The 24,515-nt window shown below is 42.5% G+C and overlaps 1 protein-coding gene and 1 long non-coding RNA gene across 3 annotated transcripts in view; one reads left to right on the top strand and one right to left on the bottom strand.

Annotated features, from left to right (window-relative positions):
* The window catches only part of DENND3 (DENN domain containing 3), a 31,802-nt gene extending 22,696 nt beyond the window's left edge, over positions 1 to 9,106 (bottom strand). For both annotated transcript variants that reach the window (XM_014264744.3, XM_014264747.3), the window contains exons 1-4: positions 8,932 to 9,106; positions 2,858 to 3,131; positions 2,194 to 2,309; positions 1,547 to 1,686 (exon numbers count right to left, since the gene is read on the bottom strand). In XM_014264744.3, the coding sequence (XP_014120219.2) occupies positions 1,547 to 1,686; positions 2,194 to 2,309; positions 2,858 to 3,131; positions 8,932 to 9,015 (614 nt within the window). In that variant the 5' untranslated portion in view covers positions 9,016 to 9,106. The remainder of the gene's footprint in view (positions 1 to 1,546; positions 1,687 to 2,193; positions 2,310 to 2,857; positions 3,132 to 8,931) is intronic.
* A 174-nt stretch (positions 9,107 to 9,280) lies between these two features.
* Positions 9,281 to 23,930, top strand: LOC102066822 (uncharacterized). The gene is made up of 4 exons (XR_003379004.2): positions 9,281 to 9,369; positions 10,024 to 10,266; positions 11,744 to 11,782; positions 18,168 to 23,930. It is a non-coding gene; the product is annotated as an uncharacterized LOC102066822 (long non-coding RNA).
* The last annotated feature ends 585 nt before the right edge of the window (positions 23,931 to 24,515 follow it).

Raw genomic sequence — 24,515 nt, 5'->3', positions numbered from 1 at the left:
AGCTGGTGTGAGCTGAGCCCTCTCACAGGCTGAGCTGGCAGTGGAAAAGCAGCAGGAATCCACTATAAAAGCTGGATGGAAACAGTAGGCACAGCTGTAGTCACAGCTGGAAGGGTTCCATGTGCAGATTAGCAGCAACTTGAGATTTGAGATTTGTAAAAGGCAGCAGTGAATCAGTTCCTGCACTACCAAGGGCTGATGTAATCCACTTAAATATAAAAGGAGGGGGGAGTGATCTGAGCAGGAAAGGAGAAAGGAAAACAAACATTTCCTTTTTACTTCACTGAACATTTATTTTAATTTCACACTGACCTGTGCACACCCTGTTTCCATTATGTTGAAGTGCCTTGTCCACATTAAACCCCTTCACTAATGCTTTAAAAATGACAGAGCAGAGGTGCATGCCCTTAAAAGGGCTGCCAGAGTGGCTCATTTCTGATCTCACAGCCTTTTTGAGCCAATGTCTAAAATGCCCAGGAGGAGGGCACTGCTCTGCTCCTCCAGGGCTCTCCTCATGCAGCCCAGGGGAAGGAGTCAGTGCTCCAAGATCCAAATCCACAGCACAGGGAAGAGGAGGTGCATGGCTGGGAAAGGAGTGCTCAGGTCCAGGAGACAGGTCAGGGCTGGGGATGCAGCTCAGGTGGCACCCAGGGAGTGTCCCCTGCTCACCTGCTTGGGATATGAGCCCCAGCAGAGCACTGGGGAAGGCTCAAGCTCCAACCTGAACCCCAACATCTTTCAGCTTATGTACAAGAAGCAAACACCTGCAGCTGGGTTCAGATTTGACTTTAGAAAGCTTGACTGAAATTTAGTGAAGAAAACCTCTTCTATCTTTGGACAACAGGTCTGCAAGTGAAGACACACAGTAATGGCCAATGATCCAGGCAGGTTCCCTGATGTGAGAAGGTTTTAATCCAAAATGGATGCAAATAAATCTTAACAATTTAACAATAAAGTAACCTCAAAATAAGAGAGATTACTTAATAACATGATAGATCCATGTTCACTTACCTTTTACATAATCTACACTGCAGAGGATTTGACTGCTTCTAACCAGTGTATCCTAAGAATTTCTCTCCTAGCTCTACAACATCCAAGTAACCACTCCACTTCCTCAAGTGACTTGGATTATTTCCCTAATGTGTCATTAACTGCTTATTAATACATATATTCATGTTCTTATGACCTTTATTTGGTGAATTATAAAAAGCTTTTTGTGCTTTGAAAGCAATTTTCATAAGAGTGGAAAAAACCACTCCAAAAAAAGCCAATAATAACTGTAAAATATCCATTCCATACACATTAGCAAAAACCCCCAAAGAAAATGAAGACAACATCATAAGTAATACCCTTGATGTTCAGAATTTGCACTTACTGTCTGGGCAGCATTGACATAGCATTTCTTCTTTTCCTCTCCCACAAAACCTTAACATAAAACCAACCACTGCTTCAGCATCACACAGCTCTCCTGGCCACATCAAGCAAATTCAGGTATTAAAAACCTGCAGCCATTTCCAGCAGAAACACACAGGGGAGCAAATCTTACCAAGAGAGACAATCCTTGAGGGCACTAAAATATGGGTATCTGGATATAACACAAACAGCACAGGGTACAAAGCAGGCAGGCACCTTCCCAGTCTGTGCAGATTCCCAAGGGCCCTGCCCATTGGAGGAGGAGGAGCCATCCTGCAAGAAAACTGCACATTAATGACTTTGTGTTAATCATCAAATTATGGCTGATCTTTTCTTGAGAACCTTAGAGATGTGACATCCTATTCCCTCTATATTTCAAAGGGATTTTGATGTTTATCTCCCTTTAGGTCTTCAGAAAAATGTCAGCCTACGAGACTTAAACAACATGTATTAAAAACAATTTCAGCACAAAATGTATTTTAGAAAGAACATCTTTCATTGTTTGGAAAGAACAATATTTACAAAAAAAAAACATCCAGGGGATAAAGTCTGCTCCTCAATATCCAAATCTCCTAAATCCATACCAGTTTTTCCTAATGCAGTGTGTTCTAAAGTACTTCATTTAAAATGGCACCATAAAAGTGTGATTTGTCCTGTGCCCCCCTAACATAAAAACACACCTGTTAACTAATTTGATAAATCAAATGTCACATTATTTTCAAAGTGATTTGCTTTTATATATTTTAATGTTTTAACAGAAGAATGAGTTAAATCACGTACTTGTATTGACTGGTAGTACTGTGCAACAACTCCATATGTTCTGTTACCACAGACATCAGTGAAGACCAGGAAATGGATGTGGTCCTCTTTTAACTCAGAAGTTACATAAAGTCCTCCTGAAATGAAGGCAGCAACCATATTTTTAATTATATATTGAATTACAGTTGTGTGAAAGACAATTCATGACAAATACTGCACATTGCCACTTCATTTCAAGAGAAATGTTTCATTTCAAGGGATTAAAATGTAATATACAGTCAATTTGAACTAAGGGCTGTTACAGAGGTTGTAAGCTGCACATTACTGAAGAAGCAAAGATGAAATTATTCTGCATTTTCAGAGGTAAAATATAAGAAATGGGTTTAAATCACTTTTTTCCCCAAGATATTAAAAAGGTCTGCAATAATGACACACATACTAAAATTTCTCCAATTAAACCTGGAGGAAATATTAACTACTTCAGGCATATCAAAATGAAAAGTGAGAGAGTACTCAGCCATTTTGGGGCGAAAAATAATTTTTCAAGTGTGTGCATGTTTTGCATGTTTGCACTTTGTTCAAACCAAGATTTACCAACAAAGGCTAAAAAATAAGGGCTGAACTATGGGTCAAGAAATATTTACATTAAAACAATTCTCAACAAGAAGTGTGAGCCCTCATGTACCTGGGAAGCAAAGCTGTGGCAAAGCAATGAGATCAATGTCCTTTGGAACTGTCACATCCTCTGTGTCAGGTGCTTTCTGCTCCCCATTGAGGCTCTTGACATTTTCAACCTTGGGTCTCTCTTTTTTCTTTCGGAAGGAGCGGCGTTTGCTTTTATTCAAGTTATTGCCAGCATGAATCATCTGCACATCATCTCTGCTGATAAAGGGAGGCACAAATACTGACAGAACTTCTGGATCAAGGGGAGGAGGATTTCTGAGTCTTCTTTGAGTGCCCTGTAGAAAAAAAAACAACAAACAAAACAAGCTCTAAGATGACACTCATCCTGATATGTGGGGTTTTTTTCATAATTTTTAACCTTGGTTTTCTTCTACCCCTAAAATTGTGGGTTTCAAATATATTTTTCTGCTTCCTAAAGAATTGATTTTTGCATTAAAGATTTGTTTTATGCATCTTAATGCAAGGAAAATGGGCATTTTTAGCAGGCAAGGAATCCATCATTCAAAATGTCCCCTATCAGTATTACGCCTTTGACAAAAGAAACTAACAGATATCAAATACCATATTTCCTCCTTTTCAGTCTTAAGATATACTTAAACTATATTTAAAATAAACACTGGCAAAAAAAAAAAAAAAAAAAAAAAAACAGGCAATAAATAAATGAAAAGAAACAGAAGAAGCTGAGCCTCTTAGATAAGTCTTTGTTTGACTTCAGGAAAAGCTTCCTTTCAACTCAGAACAAATAACATGCACCAAAAAAAACCCAAAACCAAACCCTAAACAACACAAACACAGACTTTCACAAGACAAGGCTTAATTTTATAAGGCAATTAACAAAGCACAATTAAAAACTACAATCGTTGTTACAATAAATACAACTTTAGGACACTGAAGCCATGAGAATCCCTCCATGTACTGATGGCTCAGTGGAACAGGCACCCCAAGAACATGTATGAAATTACAACATTTTTCACAGACAGCTTTGCAAAGTGTCACTGGCCTGAAAGCCCTCACTGCCCTGCAATGGAAAGCTGGGCAGGAAGTGATCAGAGAGATTTCCTCATACTGGGGAGCACTTTTTGTATTCTTGACCACACAGCTGAGCCAAGTAGCTGCATTTCCAATTACTTCACTGCAATTTCAATTCTTCCTGCAAGGTTAAAAAAACAAGCAAAAGCTTTGTTTAACCAACGGATATTTGGAAACAGGAAAGGCGAGCCTGTGGTAAAATGTTGTTTTGTTTTTAACTTTTTGTAAACATCTTCAAAGTCAGAGGAGGTGAAGCATACATGCTGCTTTTATCACCAGATATGATGCAAGATGCTCCTTGAGAACCAGTGCTGGCCTCACCCATTATTTCCCTATTTTTAAAAAAAACCAGCTACAACATAGAAAGCTCTGTTCCAATGTTCCACTGTCCAGGTTTTGAGACAGAAGTCTCAGCTCTTACATCCCAGCATGTACGTCCACTAATAGTTTTCTTTTCCACATTTGAGCATCATAGGAAAAATGTGAAGGAATGCTTCATGACATGTTAGTTATGGTATCTTAAATTCCATAAACTAAAACAGTAATTATAATAGGATATTCTAATAGGATATTCTAAAGTAACTACTTCACTAAAAGTAAGAAGCAAAAAAACACACTTTTAATGATCAAAGAGCCTGAAGTAAAAGTAAACTGGTGGGGAAAAGAAAAGTTCAGGTAAGTGTCCAGTAGGATAGTCAAAAGATAGTAGTGACTTCAAAAAGCACATAATGAATTGGGGTACTGAGTGTCACATCCTCACATGCTAAGAACTTCAAGTGTCATTTCCTTAGCTGGCAGCTGACAAAGGCAGTGAAGAAACTGGAAACACAGATAAATTCACCACGATCACCCTCAAACTAACGTGCAGCTAAACATTTCAGGAGGAAATGAAGAATTAAGGCTCAGCCCTGAGGCTGTTATGCAAGAAAAACACAGACAGTGCTCCAGCAGCAGCATTTTCAACTTGGCAGATTTGCCCTGCTGAGGTTTTCACACAGAGCTGCTTTGACAGGGCAATCCCTGCCTTGCACTGAGGCATCTCTGTGCTGGATGGCAGCCAGCAGTTCAACGGCCTCACAGCCCAACAGCTCCTGAAACGGCAGATCCTTGATGGCTTGAGCTACTCCAGAGACATTAAAGACCATTTTCCCCCACAGAACAGCTCTGTCAGCACTGTCACTGACCCACTGACTCAGGCTCCAGCATTTGAGTCAGCTCACATTAATGTCTTGGCCAAAGTCACATTTTTACTCCTTGAGTTCAGGGATAGTGAATAGGCAGCAATAGAACAACATCCACTTGTTTCTGCTGTTCTTTGAACATTTTATCTTTGCTGCTGCTAGTGTTACTTCTTCACTTTGAAACACTTCCCTTTTGCAGCTTCTTGCTACCAAATCTCCTTGCATCACACAGAGATTTTACCAACAGCAGTGGGGGATTTTACTCCATCCCCATTTGAGGGTGTTCCTGTAACAGCACTGCTGGAAAGGACTCTGATACAAGACAGACTTTTACAATGACTGCACTATTTAGACACTAACAGCAATGTGTTGAAACCACAAATCAGAGCATGACTTCAGCTATCTGGTGTTTCCTTGACCTCATTCTCCTCTTCCCATCATTGAAGAAGTTAATTTCACTTTGAATGTCATGAAAGAACTGGTTTCTTTAACAAATAATTAGGCAGGGAAAGTATGAAGCCTCAGAAAAATTAGATTGGGCAGGACAATTAGGTTGTAGCAATAGGACAGAAGGGAATGGCTTTAAACCAACAGAGGGCAGGTTTAGATTAGATATTAGGAAGAAATTCTTTTTTGTGAGGGTGGTGAGGCACTGGAACAGGTTGCCCAGAGAAGCTGTGGATGCTGCACCTCTGGAAGTGTCCAAAGTGAGGCTGGATGGAGCTCTGAGCAAGCTGGTTCAGTGTAAGGTGCTCCTGCCCCTTGGCAGGGGATTCAGAACTGGGAGATCTTTAAGGTCCCTTCCAACCCAAACAATTGTAGGATGATCTCTGCAGATTCTTGTGCAACATTTTGCTCATACCAGTGATAAGGGTGACATTAGGTCTGGTTGCATTGGGTTTCATCCAGTCAAGTTTCAGAAGTCCCTTGGGAAGGAGATTATTCCTCCCTTATGCCCCAGCCCTCAGCACAGCTTCTTCTGGTCTCACTCCTGTTTGCCAGCAGCTCTCCAGTACAAAGACAGTTCCAAATGTGGGACAATATTCCAGATGTGAACTCAAGGGTTTTGAGTAACAACAATAACAGCAATAATCCCTTCCCCTTGCCTGTGAGCCACAGTCCTGACGATGCAGGCCATTACACAGTTACTTATCAGACAATCACACAACAGCTTGGGTTGGGAGGGATCAGAAATTATCATCTCATTTGAATCCTCCTGCCATGGGCAGGGGCATCTTCCACGAGACTGAGCCACCCAAAGCCCCACCCAATTTGACCCTGAACACTTGCAGGGATGGTGCATCCACAGGTTCCCTGAGCAACCTGTGCCAGGGCCTCACCACCCTCACAGTAAAATTCTCTTTAATATCTAATCTAACCCTGCTCTCTGTCAGTTGAAGCCGTTCCTCCCATTCTACCACTCCATGCCCTTGTCACAAGTCCCTCTCCAGCTCTCCTGGAGACCCTTCAGGTACTGAAAATCCTCAATAAGGTGACCCCAGAGCCTTTTCTTCTCCAGGCCAAACAGCCTCAACTCTCTCAGCTTTTCCTCATGTGAGAAGTGCTCCTCTAATAATCCTTGTGGCCCTCTGGACCCAGCCCCAAGAGCTCCATGTCCTTCCTGTGCTAAGGACCCCAGAGCTGGATTAGCACTCCAGGTACAGCAGAGGGGTTGAATCCCTCCCTCACCTGCTGCCCACACTGCTCTGGATGCAGCCCAGGACCTGTTTGGCTTTCTGGGCTGCAAGTGCCCATGGCCAGGGCATGTCCAGCATCCACCAGCACTCCAAGTGCTCCCTGGCAGGGCTGCCTGCATCACCCAGTCGGTACCAACAGCAGGGACTGCCTTGACTTAGGGACAGCACCTTGAACTTGGCTTTGCTGATTCCCAGGGTTCCCATGGATTCACTTCTAGGGCTTTTCCAGGTGCTTTTCACTGCAACAAGCACACACTGCTGACTGAGGCTCAATCTGATCACACCTCATTTCTTTCAGGCACCTTGACAGCCAGGGAGGCACTACACAAGCAGGAAAAAATGTTTTGGTGAAAAATTGTCTGCATCAACATGACCAGCTCTGTACCACTGACTGTGGTGGGCAGACACAGATCCCACTGATGGAACCTGTCAAAGATCTGAGACATGCCACAGACAGCTTGCACACACTTGCCAAAACCCAGCTTTGTAGCTGTAGATAACTTAGGGAAAAGAAGCATCACTTCTGTTCATTTCATTCTTACTAAATACACACTTCCAGTGCTAAGAAAGAAACCTCTAGCTGAAAATAGCAGCCTTTGATCTTTTCAAACTGAAATCTCAGAGTGACAATTTTCTTGGCAATAAGGATAAGCAATGGATGACAGCCCAGAAATTTCTGTTTCAGAAGCTTCAGTGGAAAACTATTTCTTTTTTTCCTGGACCCCCCATTGACAACAGGTCAGTCATACAAAATTTTTCTTCCTTTGGGGGTGAGTTATATAATTGTCCCACTGATTTCATTTGCTTTATCATGTTTAAGTACAGCTAAGAATGCACCAACACACTGTGAAGACCATGATTTGAACAATGATCAGGATTTTTACCCCCTGTAAATCTGTAAATATCATCAGAGACCCACTATTTTCATTTGGAATGTTATCTTCTCTCAGTAAAGTCTTTTCTTTCTACGCTCACTAAAATTAGCCATAAAAACATATTCCACTCTCCTCATGTGGACAGTGCTGCAGAAGGAAAAGGAAGTGGAGTAAATCTGTAAGCTTTCCCCAAGACAGTGACTGAAAACCCCGTGATGCAACAGTGTGCAGGGACTTTACTGAAGTTCATATTGACAAAAGAAAGGACTACTTTATTTTCTGATACCTTTTTGTATCCTGAGCAAAGAAACAATTCAGAACCTGCAGTATGATCAGAATATTAGAACAGCTTCTGCTTTCTGTAGCAAATTTCTTATTTGTTGTTCCACAGGTTGTTTTTTTTCAGAAAGCAGTGAGAACTAAGCAAACTGGAATGAATAAGAAATTCTCTTTCCTTTGGGTTCACTTCTCATGCTTCTGATAAAACACCATGTACACACAGATTTCAAAAGTCTGGTGCTGACATTTAGGAACTATTTTCCCATTCTCAAGTACACATGAATGAGATCCTGGCATGTGAATCTCTGTTATCACTTAAGAAGCTGACATCAGCAAAAGCCGTCTCCTGAGCGAGTGAACAAGCAACAAGCCCAACAAAGACTTCTTTATCTAATGCTATTAGAGCACAATCAAATTCAAGTTCAAGCAGAGCAACTGAGATCCCTGGGAGCTGTCTAGCCTTTTTTTCCACGTGCTGGCACCGCTGCTCTTCCCACAGCTCATAGGTACGGAACAAACCCAGCAGCACACTCGAACCGAGCAGAACCAGGAGGAGAGGGCTGTCATTGTGAGCCCACATGCGCAAATAATAAACAAATTATAAACCACATATTCAAAGTAGTAACCCACCCACCGGCTCCTGCTGTATCCAAGTGGTTCAGGTTACGCCAAACTCAGAGCTCACAGGGATTTAGATCTGGTGTTTTCCTGAGGATAAGAGTTACCAGCCTTTATTCTTTTGCTTTTCTCTGCAGCGGAGACAGGTCGTGCATTAACACCCAGTAAAGAATGCACGGTTAAGCGTTTTGCTGTCCCTGCTTATACAAACCTACAGTGAGTTCTCCATCTAAACTCAGACCTTTGGAAAAGTGCAGCCGCCTCACACCGCTACCAAATTCTCCCTGTTTTGCCGACGTTCGCCTGTCAAAACAACTTTCTGTGGGGACATTTCAGCTCCATGCGCTGACAAACCCAGCCCCACGCACCGGCAGCACCCGCCCGGACCCCGCTCACCTGCAGCAGCGCCCGCACCCGCTCTGTGGGCGCCCCGACCAGCAGACAGATCTCCAGCAGGCCCGAGGGCAGCACGTCCTCCATGGCACAGCCGGGACAGGGCGGCTCCTTCCCCGCGGGCAGCGGCTCCTTCCCTCGGGACAGCGGCGCCTTCCCGCCCTCAGCGCCGCCCGCGCCCGCCCCGCGGGGTGGGGAGGAGCGCCGGCTCCGCGCACAGGAACCCTCCCCGCCAGTCGCTACTCTGCGCACGTTGATTGGCTGTTCTCCTGTCACTCTAAAGAGCTGTGACCAATCAGAGCGGTAGGGCGTGCGGTGGGCCGGCGGGGGCGGGGCTTTGGGGTGAGGGCGCTGAGGGGCCGGAGGGCCCGGAGCGCCCGGAGCTGAGGTGCTCCGGTCTGAGGTGCTGAGGACTCAGGATTGAGGGATGGAAGATAAGAGGTGGGAGCTGAGAGTTGAGAGTTGGAAGGATGAAGTGCTGGAGGACAATGGGCTCTGGGCTGAGAGCTGAGGAGTTGAGGGGCTCAGGGCTGAAGGCTGAGGGACTGAGGGCTTAGGGTGCAGGGCTGAGGGGCTGCGATACCACAGGCCCCGTTAAAAACTAGCGATGGGGTTTGTGATTTACAGTCACATGATTTCCACAAACGTGACCAAGGACTATAATATTTGCTAGTTTTAAGCAACAAGGTGAGGACCTAATTGCTCCATCTCTTGGAAGTGCTCAAGACCAGGCTGGATGGGGCTCTGAGCAGCCTGACCTAGTGGAAGCTGCTCCCTGCCCATGGCAGGGACTTGGAACTGTGTGATCTTCAAGTTCTCTTCCAACCCAAACCGCAGTTCTTTCCTCACCTCGTTTCACTGTCACTTCCCGACTCAAGGTCGAGTTAATGTTTTCCTCGTGGGGCTGCTGGCCAGCAGGGGCTGAGGCGCCTCAGGGCTGCCTGTCACCCTTCAGCCGTGGGTGATGTCATGGTTGGCTCCTTGTGGGGCACGGCCATTCCCTGCTGTTTGCTGCAGGTGACTCAGCAGGACTGTGTCACTCCATCAGGGCTATCACTGCCACTCCACGGGAGTTTTCTCTTTACTTTACCACAGGTCACAGTTTCCACGGGCTGTAAGCACAGAGCCGGTGCTGGCTGCGCCGTGTTTCCCCTCTGGAGCAGCAGAGGCACAGCACAGGGAACTCGGAGGTTTCTTTCTGAGCTGCTTAATCTAAATACACCATGAGTCACTCCGTGTGTATTGGCTCTGTGTAGGTCTGCACTGAGAGAATGTAATTCCTACAGGACCAGAGCATAAAGTACCCGAAACCAGAGATTGGTTTCTCTGAAACTGGAGGTACGAGATAAAGTTTCATCACAACCACAAACTTTCTTTTTTTTTTTTTTTTTTTTTGTGGACTAGTGTTCCGGTATTTTAAATGCAAAAACATTCCCTGTCTAAATGGTTCCAGGATTTCATGAACCTCTTGTCAGTTCAGGGGTCAAATCAGGTCTCCTCAAAAAGTATAAAGAACAAGGGGATTTTATTATTTCATGAGTGTTTTATTATCTGAATTTTTGTAGTGTTAAAGCTCAGGATTATACAGCCTCTGGTTGTCTCAAATTTTGAGGAAGGCACACATCCAGAATATAGGAAATTGTTCATATAGCAGTCATTTAAAGAAGAAAATTCTTGAAAACCTGGAAGTTTCAGGGATCACTTCTCCAAAGTGGTAGAAGAAGATCCAAGGCTCAAATATTTATATTCATGAACTCTGAGGTCATAAGGGATTGTTAAAACAATCTTGTTTAGCCTGTGTGGCCCAGGTCACAGAATCAGAGTGAGTCCTGTATTAATGCTGTAACTTCTGGCTGAGGCCATGCCATAGGAATTGTTAACAGTCACTGTTAAAGGTTGGGCATCTCATTTTTAGTTTCACTTTTTAGCTTGGCTCTTTGGGACAGGATTATGTTACATACATTGGCTGTTGCTTGAATAGACTTTTTACTATGAAAAGATTTCTCTCTGCAGAGTTCAAAATTATTAATCTCTATTTCGAAAAGATTACACAACTCATATTTTTAAAATCTTTGGGCATCTTTTCTTAAAAAGTTCAAAATTTTCCAGTATTATTTTTGAATTAGGAACACCAAAACCAAAGCTGTGTTGTTGCTGAATGCTTGGTGTAAATCACATTGCTGTTTCTGGCTGATATCCCCACCTAATTAAAACAGAGACAGACAGACACATGAATCATTCAGAGAGGGTGTAGTGTTTAATTAGTTATCCACTGCAACATGATACAGTTTTCTTAGGGTTGTTACTTCCAACATGACCATCCTACATCTTACATTGCTTGACCTATGACTATGACCAAGCATTTGACCACATTATTAAAAAAATTACAAATGAACCAATGCTATTAAGCAATTCAGGTCACTCATAGTTAATTAATCAGTATCATGATCATCTTCTGATTTCTCTGCTATCTGCAATGATAAATACTGGATGATTCTTGTTCATAATTCATGTAGCACTCAAATCAAAGATACAGTGAGGTTATTATCAAATCAGAACTCCAAGATGAAAGGTACTAATGTGAATCTGGTAAAATCTCAAGAACCCTGGAAGCAGCAAACCTGCTATATGGGATCACTGGTGAGAGACAGAATCATTCACATGGAGAATTCCTCTGTGCTAAAAGAAATTCATGTAGCTGAGTAATTTTCTTCCTAAAAATATTGTCAACTGAGGAAGAAATGCCAGATTTTAATATCTGGGGTTCTTTGTTAAGATGACAAATGCAGTAAATGTTTACTTGTTAATTCTCTAGGTGTGCTGGCTGCTGAATGCAGAAAAACTGCAGTTCTTGGTATGTATTCAACATAAGAAAGGCTTTATCAGACCTACAGGGCCATATCTGAATAATTAAAGATTCTATTGGCATAGAATATAATTTACTTTCCAAATACAGTGTTTTTGTTTTGGCCAGACTGTTATGGGGAGAGAATCATTTCACCAGTTGTGTTTCTTTGATGTGATCTTGCTTATAAAATAACTGAGTGACTTGTTGAGTTGTAGACACCTCAGTCCTGAGGGCCACATGAAGAGTCTGGACTCTGAGTTTCAGGAGAGCAAATTTTCAGCTTTGTAAAGAATTAGTGAATGGCACTAATGGGAAACTGCTCTCAAGGAGCTGAAAAGAGCTGGCAGCTCTCTGAGGACAAAATTCTTTGAGTGCAAGAGTGTTTAATTGCCATGTGTAAGAAATGAAAGAAGGAAGGCAGGAGAATGGGAGGGTCAGTCAGGACCTCCTGCTCCACCTGAAGTGGAGGAAGGAAATGCACAAGCAGTGGAACCAGAGACAGGTACCCTGGGGAGAATACAGGGACACTGCCCAGATGTGCAGAGATGGGATCAGGAAAGCCAAAGGCACAACTGAAACTGAATTTGGCAAGGTGTGTTGGTCAAAACTGGAAGATTAAAGAAAGAGTCCACACCCCTCCCCCCACCCTGACACAGATAAATTAGACAGGAGAACTACAGAAAACCAACATGGAAAAATCTGATTTTCACTCATGCTTGTGCCCCTTTCCAGACAGTGCTGAAAAGCACACAGTGACTGAGGGCTTGTGCACCCTGCAGAGTTCCACCATGACGGGTGTAAGGTCTGCAGGAATTTTCATTTCACTGAGTACAGACATCACTCATGTTCTGCAGGTTTACTGATAGTTAAATCCTTGGGCTTGTGGCCCAGCAGTTTCTGTAGGTGAGAGCTGAAACTCAGAGCACTGCTGCCTTGCACTGCCTGGCTCACAGGCATTGTCCAGAGAGGGGATGGTGCCCCATCCATGGAAACATTCAGGTCAGGCTGAGCAGGGCTCTGAGCAACCTGAGGTTGCTCACTTGGTGACCTTTAAAGGTCACTTCCAACCCAGACTGTTCCACAATTCTGATTTCTGTGTCCATGCTAAGCACAACTGCATAAATAAGAAATCTTTATTCTGTCCAGCAAGAACTGTATGTTCTAGCCAAAGACAAGACAGGACACACAGCTTGACCTGTGCTGCTCTAATACATATCAGACAAGTCTTTGCAGTCTGGAAGTCCATTTAAAACCATCACCTCTCAGGATTTTAAACTCCTTATCTCTAAATACAGTTCTTATGTTCTTATCATCAAGGTCATTCATAGGGTGAGGGATTTATTTTGAACAAAACTCAGGGAGTCAGGTTGACATCTTCTCTTTAATGTTAGCATTTCTCATTTTATATTCCTTCTTCCAGAATAATGAAGCAGGAGACTTCTGGGAATCTTCAGTGAAAGATCTTTACTGACAGACCTAACATTTCTTTCATTCAGGACAGTTCACTTTCTAAATTTACACTGAAATTAGCAACCAAGCAACTACTGACTATGCAAATCAAATCAGGATTTTCAAATTAGGGCTCTGCACAGACTTAAAATTCCTCTCTCAGTGCCTCAGAGACTTATTGCCATTCTTAATAATGCTACAAAAACCTACTATGAGAATTCTATATTGTTTCAGGTATTGTCTGAGTGCAATGACTTTGGCCTCAAAATTATTCTGTAAGAGATCACCAGGTTGAGCATAGACATGTCAGAGGGGAAAGAGGACAGTTCAGAGATCTCTGCACCTATTCAGAGTTTTATTTGCATCTTCTTTCTATTTTACTTGGCTTGTCTGGTTTGTGCTGTCACCATTTATGGTATTACAGGATAGAAATTTTCTGCAACATTGCCTGTCATTTGTCATGCATGTCTTTAAGAACACAAGGATGTGTTTCACTGGCATTACAGAGAAATGCCAGCGTGGAGCAGCTTTTACAATGTGTCAGTGTGGGATTTGTGTTCTCAGCTTGAACCTGCCCATGTGCAGAAGTCACCTACTGCCTCCTATTTCCCCAGCCCCTGACCTATGGAAATGTACCCCCAGTTCAACCTTTTCTAGGGAAATGCCCTTAAAGCTCAGATCCCTGTGATTTATCCCATGTGCCAAATGATTTTGCTGTGTTTCTCTGTCACCTCTGAGAAGGGCAGAGCATGTACTAAAACCAGGCAGCAGAGGCCTGGAGTGGAGCTGTGCTGTCTCCATCCTCAGAGGCTTTCAACAAGAGACTGAAGAAAGCTCTGAGCAAACTGGACTGACCTGACAGCTGACCCTACTTCGTGCAGGAGGTTGGAGTTCAGATCTCCTGAGGTTCTCTCTGACATGGATGATTCTGCCATTCTCAGGGGCTCTGTGGACTAACACAGCAGGAGGGTTAAAAATTTGTGTATGAAGGAAACAAGATGTTAGAATTACAGCAAACAAAACAGGGAAAATCCTCAGCCAGTTGTACAGTCAATGACCTGTCAAATGGACACAATTTTTCTGTGATGGGATAACAGAGTCCCAGGGAAATAGCTTTGGGTGTCAATGCAGCACTTATTTCTCATCACCTCTGTATTTCTGATAAGGAAGCTGGCTGTAATTTTATTTTTTAAAGAAAAAAAAATGGTGAAAGTCCTAGGAGGGAAAAAAAGGAGATTAGCTTTATCACAGCCCCCGCATCTAGAGAGATGTAGCAACACAGAGCTGTCAGGCCTTGGCAGAGAACCAGATTAATGGGAGTGCTGTGAATATTAGCAACACTTTGCATTGTAGATACTGTGAGATTCCCGAGGCTACAGAAGAGCTTATTCCTGAATCTCATCACTCCAGGGGCAGTTTTAGCAGTGTTTTATTTATGTGGGATGCATAATGTGTCCCTCAAATCTGACTGGATTAATATGACATTTATTATACTTCCAGTTCTTTACCATCTGGCACAATCAGGCAGCTAAGGAGATTTTGCAGCTGCTTTTCATAGTAGCATTAAGATTTCATAACATTTGTTCTTTTACAGCATTGCTGGAAGAGAAATGCAGACTCAGAATTCCTGAAGTGGTGGGACAAGAGAGACAAGAGGTCAATTAGTGCACAAAGATTGTCAGTCAGGTACAGAAAATTAAATTTCAGATAGACCAGGTTTTGTTATAGCTTCTTGTATACATCACTGTAAGAAACCTTAAAATACATCAGCATAGATATCATCATTCATAACTATGAACTGCTTTTTGCTTTTTTGAATTTAATCAAGTATGTTTGCTTTTTCTTCCTGGAATCTGGGGGATCTCTTGAGATACTCCAGTGTGTTCAGAAAAGATCTTTCAGCAGATTCATAGCTGAACAAAAGCACCATATAGTAAACTTCACCCTTAATTAATTTTAGCTTAGTTCAGTGCATATTAAAAGCCAAACACTTTCCCTCTTGATATTTTGTAGCAGCCCTTACATCATTCTTGTTATGAAAAAACAGCATATGTTAACAAAATTATCTTTATTATATAAGAAACAATCTTCTCTAAGCTGGTGAACTCTTTATATATGAAAAGGTTTTTCATTTTTAAATATTCACATCACAAGGCTGTTGAAGAAGATTAATCCAAGCTTGGATCCAACCAGAATAGCCATCTTATTTTCCATGTAAAATAACCAGCTTCCAAGTGACCTCAGCTTATCTCCAGATAAAAATGCTTTAAGAGGAACCACAGAAAGGCAGCACAGACCAAGTATCCTTTAGAACAGCCTAACACAGAGAATTCACAGGTATTAGGGAGTGTGGCTGTGGGTCATGTGAGACCATCCCAACCTGTCAGCATTCCATGCTGCCACTCCTCATTCCTAGCAGACAGTGCTACATTGTGGAGCAAAGCCTTGTGCAAATCTTTTGTAAGCACAGAAGGGGCAGAACAATCTCACATCCTTGTAACCAAACTAGGAAGATGTGGACCAGACAGATGGACCACAAGGTGGTTGGAAACTGGCTGGACCATCAGTTTGAAGGGTTGGGGTGAACAGCTTGAAATCTGAGTGAATGGCATTCCTCAGTGTTTGATGCAGGGCTAGAAACACTTGGCATCTCCCCCAGGATGTGGAGCATGGGGTGACAGAAGTCCTCAGCAAGCTGTGGGTGCCACCGTGGGTGAAGGCTGAAGGGCAGAGCAGCTGTAAGAGAAGCTTAAGGAGAATCCAAGTGCCATTCTCCTGAAGAGGGGTCATAAATAAGAGCAACACAAACTCAGAGGCACAAAATGGGAGCACAGGAGACAACAGTTGAAAGTTGCAGCAAGGGATTTTTGATTGAATACAAGGAAAAATGTTTTCACCATGAGCATGATGAAGCACTTCAGCAGGTTCTCCAAGGAGCCAGTGTGACCTCTGTGGTGTTTGTGAGGTCCCCAGGACAAGGTGAGAGATAACAATTTGACTCCATGTTTTCAGAAGGCTGATATATTATTTTATATGATATTATATTAAAGAATGCTATACTAAAGAAAGAGAAAGGATACACCAGAAGGCTTCACAAGAATGATAAAGAAAAACCCTCAGAGCCCCAGTGACTCCTCAGAGCCTTGACACAGCTGAACCATGACTGGTCATTAAATTAAAGCAATTCACATGGTGGATAAACAATCTCCAAATCACATTCCAAAGCAGCAAAACAGGGAGAAGCTGAAGCTTCCCAGGAGAAGAAATCCTGGTGAAGGGATTTTTCAGAAAATATCATGGTGACATGACCTCCTTCCTTAGAGATTTCTGAAACTTGGCTGGATGAGAAGCAGAGCAACCCAATCCAGCTTTAAAGCTGTTGCTGCTTTGAGCAAAGAGTTGGACTAGAGACCTCCAAAGATCCCTTCTAAACAACATTTGTCTTTGATTCTATAATTAAGCCCATATTGCTTTATTTGCATCTCAGGTTCCTTAGAGATTTAACAGTGCAGCAGACAGAAAACAAAGTTCAACTATTTGCATGACTAAACATATTTTTAGGTGTACTGGTATTGCACTATAAAGGGAGTGTATTTAAATATTGCCTGACATATCAAATATAGGAATTAGGCACGTGTTGCTGTGTCATGTATGACTGAAACTGGGCAGAACATAACCTCATAAATAATTAACTCCTAGTTAATCATGTGTCAACTTCTGCAGTGAGAACAAGGAGGATTCTGCACAACGGACTTTAGAGAGAAAAGGGCATTTGTACAAACATATCCAATAGTCTGTGCTTGTTTTCCATGTTGCACTTCTAATGTTAAAAAAAAGAGAAGGAAATTTTGGGTTTGAAACCCTCACTGACAGTCTGTCCTCACTGTCTTGTTTTCTGTGGTTCTTGTTATTCCTCTCTAGTGGCTATTTCAGTTTTCTGTAGGGGCATCCAGCTAGTTGAAGAGCAGAGAGAATATCTCACCCAGGGTGAATTGTTCATCAAAAATATTTTAAATTATTTTCAGAGCAATTCAGGCTTCTTTTTCTGGCACAGTTGAATCTAATGTTTGTCTTGTTTCAATTTATTGTTGTCTGGTAGTTGGAAAATTTTTCCGAGTTAATTCACCTGTAATCTATAAGAGAAACCCACCAAAATATTTCATTTTACATGAGGAAGTAACATAAACTGACATAAATGGAAATGACTGAAAATTATAAAAGTGGGTTCATAGTCCACAAAGATTAACCTCATGTCCAATTTTCAAGTGTCAGAAAGAGCAAACCATTAATGACATCTGGCCTTCCTAGGGCAGGATGGTTCTCCTGAAGGGTGCTCTTAGTTTTCTGTTTGCAGAGCACACACAACACCAGGAGCCCAGCTTGTTTACCTGCCAAGCTGTAATATGTTACAGGAGTGCTCATGGTGACTGTGGATAAAAAAACCAACAGAGTTCTTTTATTTTATTAAGAGTTGTTGTAAGGGCAAAGACAGTTACTGGGGTGGAAAAGGAGTTTGTCATATAATTTGGGAGAGCTTCCTCCTAAGAGAAGCAGTGACTCAGAAAACACTGCTCATAGCTCCTGTAATATTGTCACCAATGCTGTTTATCTGCTGAGAGTAAAAGTGATGTAATATAAAAACATATAGAATTATGGTTTGTATTAAGTAAGTTTGTATGAAAAACTAAAACCAGGTACAGCCCAAGCTAGAGTTAGAAATAAATTTATTAGTACTTTTATAGAGAATGGTAATTACTTTTATGTCCTGTGTAAAAAAACAGATTGTTTAGAGTTTTTACATTGTGCCGACTGAACACACAAACAACAACGTTTTCTCATTCATTCTGTTACCAACTACATTTTTTTGTATTGGCAAGTTCACTTTCTGCATCTTTCCTAAAATTAAGCGTTCACTTCTCTCTTTTTGTTTTTTATTCGTCAGGATAAGTCCCACACAAGTCATTATCGCATTGCAACCTGAGACTGGAAATGCCTGAGGGCGGGAGGCGTTTCTCGGAGTGGAGCTCAGCCATCCTGCAGAGCAGGGCACGGCTCCAAGGCTGCGGAAACAGCACAACAATGACCGGCTGCCTTCTGCTATCTCTGCTAAAGTTCTCCATTGTTTTCAAGGAAAGCTGGTTTACGTCTCTCTGCAGATTGCCTCGTTTGGCCCCTTCACCCAACATGGCTGGAAGGGAGATTAATATAAATTGTGAAATACATAATTCTGCCTTGTCCCTGTTGCACCAAAGGAGAGGTGATTTTTAGAGCGTGTTAGGAATGTGAAGTTTGGCACAGCCAGTGTGAGGCATTCTCTTTCAGACCTTTTTCAGGCACTGCAAGTTGCTCATAGGTCAAAAAGCCAATCATACATTGATAGAATCCATGTGTTTTTGATGACCACAGTACATGCTGCTCATAAAAGCTGGTTCAACAAAATTTCTGGTGCCTTTCCTGGCTATAATTACAAAAAAGCAGCATTGTTTAATTGAGTAAGCATATAGTAGAGTTCCTAAATGAATCTACAAACAGATTTTCCTGAAAAGTCTCTTCTTTAATTCATATTTCTCTGGGTGTTCTCCCACATTTAACAAGATTTTTCATGGAAGCTTTCTTACAGACATTTGCTACCAATATATTGCAGCACCAGCAGAGAGCTGACTGACTTGAACAAGATACAATCACCTCTTTGTAATGACATGCATGATTACCCCTGCAAATCATGCAATTATGATAAAGATTTCAAAGGAAGGAAGATAATTTATTTATGCACTGTCCAGAAACATTCAGTCTCTTGTGGAGCAAAACCTGAATCTCAGTATGGAAGACTTTAGATAACTGTAACAAGACCAATCACCTAACCAGGAAGGAATCAAAGACTTTATTATTTAAGCAGTGCCAAGAGAAGTGCTACAAGGCACTGTGCTGCAGTACAGAGTTACAATGTGCTATAAAGGCTGCATTTATTTCAATATTAACATCTTTAAAAAGCAGCAAATTTTGTTTGTGAGACTGCAACCCTCGAGTTTCCAAGTGATCTGGACCTTTCTAATTCTTGTCAAGTAACAACAGCCAAGCCTTCTGTTTTTCAGCACAGCCAAAAAGCAAGCTTTAAACATAAACAGCATTAAAGCTTTGTCACTGAGTGGGATTTGTAATTCAGCACTAAGCCAACTATTGAATTTATTTTTCCTAGCACCTAAATGCCCCATGGGGCTTATAACACCCCTGATGCTCGGTGCACCACAGCCCCATGGCACAGAAGATCTTACAGAAGCCCCAGCCAAGTAACATGGGCTTGTTTTGTCTTCATTCTCTGAGTACAGATGGCATTCAGTTCTGCTTAGTTAAAATAAATATCAGAATTTAAATATAACAGACACATCCTCCAGACAAGTGATTGCATAAATATGCAAAGTCTGTGGCCTTGCTTTCATATTAATTTTAACTGCATCTCACTTACATCATCAGGCAAGGTTTTCTCCTTATTATCTTTCACTGCCTGCCTCATTTCAGACAGCAAAGCCAACTCCAACACATCCCCACTCTATGATAACACAACATCCATGGCTACCTCTCTGATCAATAGCAGAGCTCTGACATGGTGTGCTTACCCCTCCAGCTGCCAGCAAGGAAAAGGAGAAGGTGAATGAGATGAAGATTCAAAGGTTGTCAGTGCATAAGCAGCAGATACTGACTTCTGCTTTCCCTTTCTGTTCAAGGTAGAAAGAGCATGCCCAGCTCTTCACAGCTCTCCCATGAGATTTCCAGCTCAGGACATCTCATTCATCCTGTTTCCTGTGCCAGAGAGTGCTGAGTCTCAGCCAGGCATCTGTTCTCCCTGCCTTGGATGACAGGGGTCAGGTTGCCTGTGATCACAGTTGAACTATGCACACTAGAAAAATAGGGGCTTTTAAAGTATCCTTTGGTTTCTGTGCTCAATATTTGTTAAGGTTGTTTTCACCCAGTAGCTAAAGCACCACTGAAAAGCATGGTGGAAATGGCCAGTGAATAATTTTGTCCTTTGTCATGTACAAGACCTTTTCTGATTTGCCACAGGGAAACATGCAAGGTTTCTGTGAAAGCAGAGGGTCAGGATGGAGGCTGAGATCATCAGATTTTTCAGTTGTACAGAGTTTACAGAGTTTACAGACTGCCTGACCCTCACCTTTGGAAATGGAACTCTCAATTGTTCCTACAGAAGTCATTAGAACTTGTACTGCAGTGGCACCTAAAGGCATCAGGATCCAGATTTTGTCAAATGCAGTATAAACTCGAAGTCTTTCCCTTAGGGAATGTTTTCTCTCCATCTTTCCTCACCCTCATTGCATATTCTGCCCCAAGGCAGAATGGAAGCAGTTAGTGGTAGCTAGAACATGACTGCTGCCATGAGAACACATCTCACTGCAAACTGTGGGGATGCCAATACTGATTTCTCTTCACATTTACAATTTCATGGCATTCAGCCACCCTCAGTAATGGTTAAGTCCGAATTGCAAATTTGTCTCTGGTCTCCCCTCCTGCAAATCATCTCCCCATCCAGTTTTAATTCCTTCTAATTGATAGTGAGGTGAAATTCCCATTCCTGAGCACCCTAATTTCATTGTTAGTCTTGCTTCAAGCAGGGGGATTAAGCTAGACACCTCCAGAGTTCCCTTCCAACTTGAGTTTTCCTTTGGTCCTACATTTTATAGGAGATGCTGTATTGAGTGACCATGCCCAGATGTTGTCAGTGGAGGAGCTGCAGGGGTGGTGTCTGTGAGAAGAGGCCAAGGACTCCCTGGTGTCACAGCCAGCTCCAGCCAGCTCCAAAATGGACCCACCACAGAACACAACTGGGACAATCAGCTACACTGGTGGCACCTCTGGGAAAACAGTTTAGAAAGGATGAAAAATCTACACAGCAGCTGAGAGGAGTGAGAAAAATATGATAGAAGCAACACTGTAGACAGCAAGTTCAGTGAAGAAGGAGGGGAGGAGGTGTTCCAGGCACCAGGACAGATTCCCTTGTAGCTCATGGAGAAGACTATGCAGGTTGTTTCCCTGGAGCCTATGGAAGACCCCTCTGGAGGAGGTGGATAAACCTTGAAGGAAGCTCTAGCCTGTGGAGAATGCACACCAGACAGCTCTGCAGCCTCTGGAGAGGAGCCCATTCAGGAGCAGTTTTCTGGCAGGACCTGTGGCCTGTGGGGGACCTGTGTTGGAACAGTCTGTCCCTCAAGGTCTGTATCCCATGACAAGGACACACACTGGAGCAGTTCTTGAAGAGCCCATGGGAAGGAGCCACCCTGGAGAAGTACATGAAAGGGACTCCACACTGCAGCAGAGGAAGAGTGTGAGGAGGAAGGAGCAGCAGAGAGGAAGTGCCATGGGCTGACCACAACCCCTATTCTGCATCCCCCTGCATTGAACAGAGAGAGGCAGGGGTGTAGAAGAGTTCAGAAGAAAGAAGTGAAGTTGAGCCTAGGAAATAGGGTAGAGTGAGAGCAAGGTGTTTTCAGCTGTATCTTTTCTTCTCACTATCCTGCTTTATCTTTAATTGGCAATATATTAAAACAGTTTCCCCAAGTCTGTTTTGCCATGATGGTAACTGGTGAGGGATCTGTCTGTCTTTATCTTGACCTTGACCTTTTCCATCTCATTCCTGCCCCCATCCTGTTGAGGAGGGAGAGGGAGAGCAACTGGGTGGTGTCTGTCAGCCAGCCAAGGTCAAATCCACTGCTGCAGAGACTGAAACAATAAAACTTTCAGTTGTCAATTTAAATTCTTTCAATTGTCAGTTTGAGTTCTTTACTTTCATTGCTGGTTGCTTTTGGTAAATAAATACAAGCTTGATACATGTACCACAGATGATTTCTCAGCAGGTTAAGAAAAACGAGAAGTCAATAACAAGGCAGTACTAAAGGCTGGCAAACCAGAGCTACTGCAAACTGAAGGACTGATTGGTTTCACATCCAAAGGTGAGCAGGAGTCATTGCTATCTACCTTCCTCCACTGCAGCCATTTTCTTTTTAAGTTTTAATCCTCTGCTCTCACTAGTGTTCACTTTTTTTCCAGAAGCAAGAACAAAATTACTTCTGGTAGCATGGAAAGGAATAAGCAAAGTACAAGCTTGGAAAAAGGCTGCACACATTTACTGGTGAGTACTGTGCAGTGTTTATCTTGCATGTGTTGATGAAACCTGCTTTGAATGTTTCCAACTAGGTTCTTGCAGATCAAACAGAAACAAAGCTCCCAAACCTCAGCAGCTGCAGAACAGTTACAGGCCCAATGACAGCTAAGGAATTAGCAATGCCAAGTGAAGAATGTCACAGTGGATTTGCAATTAGATATTGGGAAGAAATTCTTTACTGTGAAGGTGGGGAAGCACTGGCGCATGTTGCCAGAGAAGCTGTGGATGCCCCATCCCTGGAAGTTTCCAGACCATATTGGATGGAGCTCTGAGCACCCTGGAAGGTGTCCCTGTCCATGGCAGGGGTTGGAATGAGATGATCTTTCCAGTCCCTTCCAACCCAAACTCTTCTGTGATTCTCTGATAATGATTTTCCAGGGAAAGAAAGGGGAAATGCTGAGTGCTATTGATGCATTTATATGGCAGATATGGCAGCTGTTTGTGGCACCCTGTAAATAGGCATGCTCTTCCTGGAAGGAGCCTGCCTTTGTGAGGGTGTGCAAATATCCTGGATGCAAATGATGGAACTGTAAACAAAGGTCCACTTTTGATTGGTGGTGTGGTCCAATGTGGTGTAAGAAAAGAGTTGTTACTCTGTAACCAGATAATGCCTATCTTCCAAGACTACCCACAGGTAACCAACTATGCAAAAGCTGGTGACAGGTAAGGGTGTTCACAGCATTTGAATTTCTGAGCTTTTTTATGTTAGCAGGCCAAAGCAAGTGTTCTCTCTAGCCTGTCATGCTTCAGGCCTGTAGATCCTGCTTACACCCAGCAGGATATAAAGATGATTGCAAAGTTTTGAAAGTGCACTTCCTACTTGTAGCAACTGTGGAGCAACTTAGAGCAGCATTCAAACTGACATTGAGATGAGACCACTGGGAACAGAAGGAGCTTAGACTGGATTTCAGCTTGGATACTTCAGATGGTGCCTAAAGATTGATGTGATAAATCTCAGATTAGTTGTTCTAATAAGGGTTCAGAGATGCAAGAATAAATAATACATACCTGTGGAAAAAATGCAAGCTTCTCAAGAAACATTTGCGTGTCTGCAACTTTCCAGCTACAGCTGATGAGGGAAAAATCCCATGCTGGAAGTCATCTTGCATTCAGTGCTTAGTCTGTCATTGGAATGACTAAGCAGATGATTATGGAGGGTTTTTGCACCTTTTTGTTTTGACTGCTAACAATTACTAAGACTGGCAAATGACTCTGCCTGAGAGGTTAGCTCAAAGTTTATAGTTCAGATCAACAAAAACTAACAAACTGGATTTGCCTTCCGTGACAGCCCACTCCTGTTTAGTAGTACCAGCAGCATTTTCTGTATGATGCACAGTCATGCTGGTTTTTGTGTCCTCTGGTTTAGAAATAAAATAATTATATCTGCACCTCTCTTCACCATGTCTCATATCTGTAATATCACAAGGGAAAAATCAATGAGCAGCTTTCTTCTCTGTCAGACAGTGTTGGTTGCCATCATGCCTTGACACTCAGGACCTGAGCTGCCTTCTTTGTTCCACATCTGTGCAGATAAAACAGATACAGTAGCTCCACAGGATTTATTTTGTCCAGCTTATTTACCTTACTCCATCTGTTCAAGGCAAAGAACACTGGGAACAGGGAAGGTAAAAGGCTGAACTAGATTTACACAGGTAATTACCTCTGTTATATTTTACTCAGCTATTGCTCTTCAAATTTAATAAACAAGGAGATCTTTCAGGTACAGATGAGAGTGTACTTTCTTCTTCTATTCTTTCTTTGTAAACACATCCTAAATGGAGGCAAGGAATTTCAAAAGTACCTACTGATTTGACTCTGTTTTTATATATGAAGTTTGGAGTAGCTTAATAGAAATTTTCAGAAAGGCTGCCTCTGTGGCTGTGATTTCAGCCAATATAAATTAGATATGTATGGCCATGTGGCTTCTTGGCAGCTGAGGACATCTCTGAAGAAACTTCAGGGAAAATTATTTACCCTTTCTCTAAAAAACAGAAATCAGATAAAATGCAGTTGAACTGTGGACTTCCTATCCCTTCTCTTCTGCTGCTGATAACAGAGGAGAAAAACCTACAATTATTGTTCCTGCCAGTGTGTGAAATCAAAGTCCTGTTTTCTCCG

Source organism: Zonotrichia albicollis, chromosome 1 (genome assembly GCF_047830755.1).
Source record: "Zonotrichia albicollis isolate bZonAlb1 chromosome 1, bZonAlb1.hap1, whole genome shotgun sequence".
NCBI lineage: Eukaryota > Metazoa > Chordata > Aves > Passeriformes > Passerellidae > Zonotrichia > Zonotrichia albicollis.
Note: the sequence above shows the minus strand (reverse complement) of the source record. Positions and strands in the feature narration are given on the sequence as shown.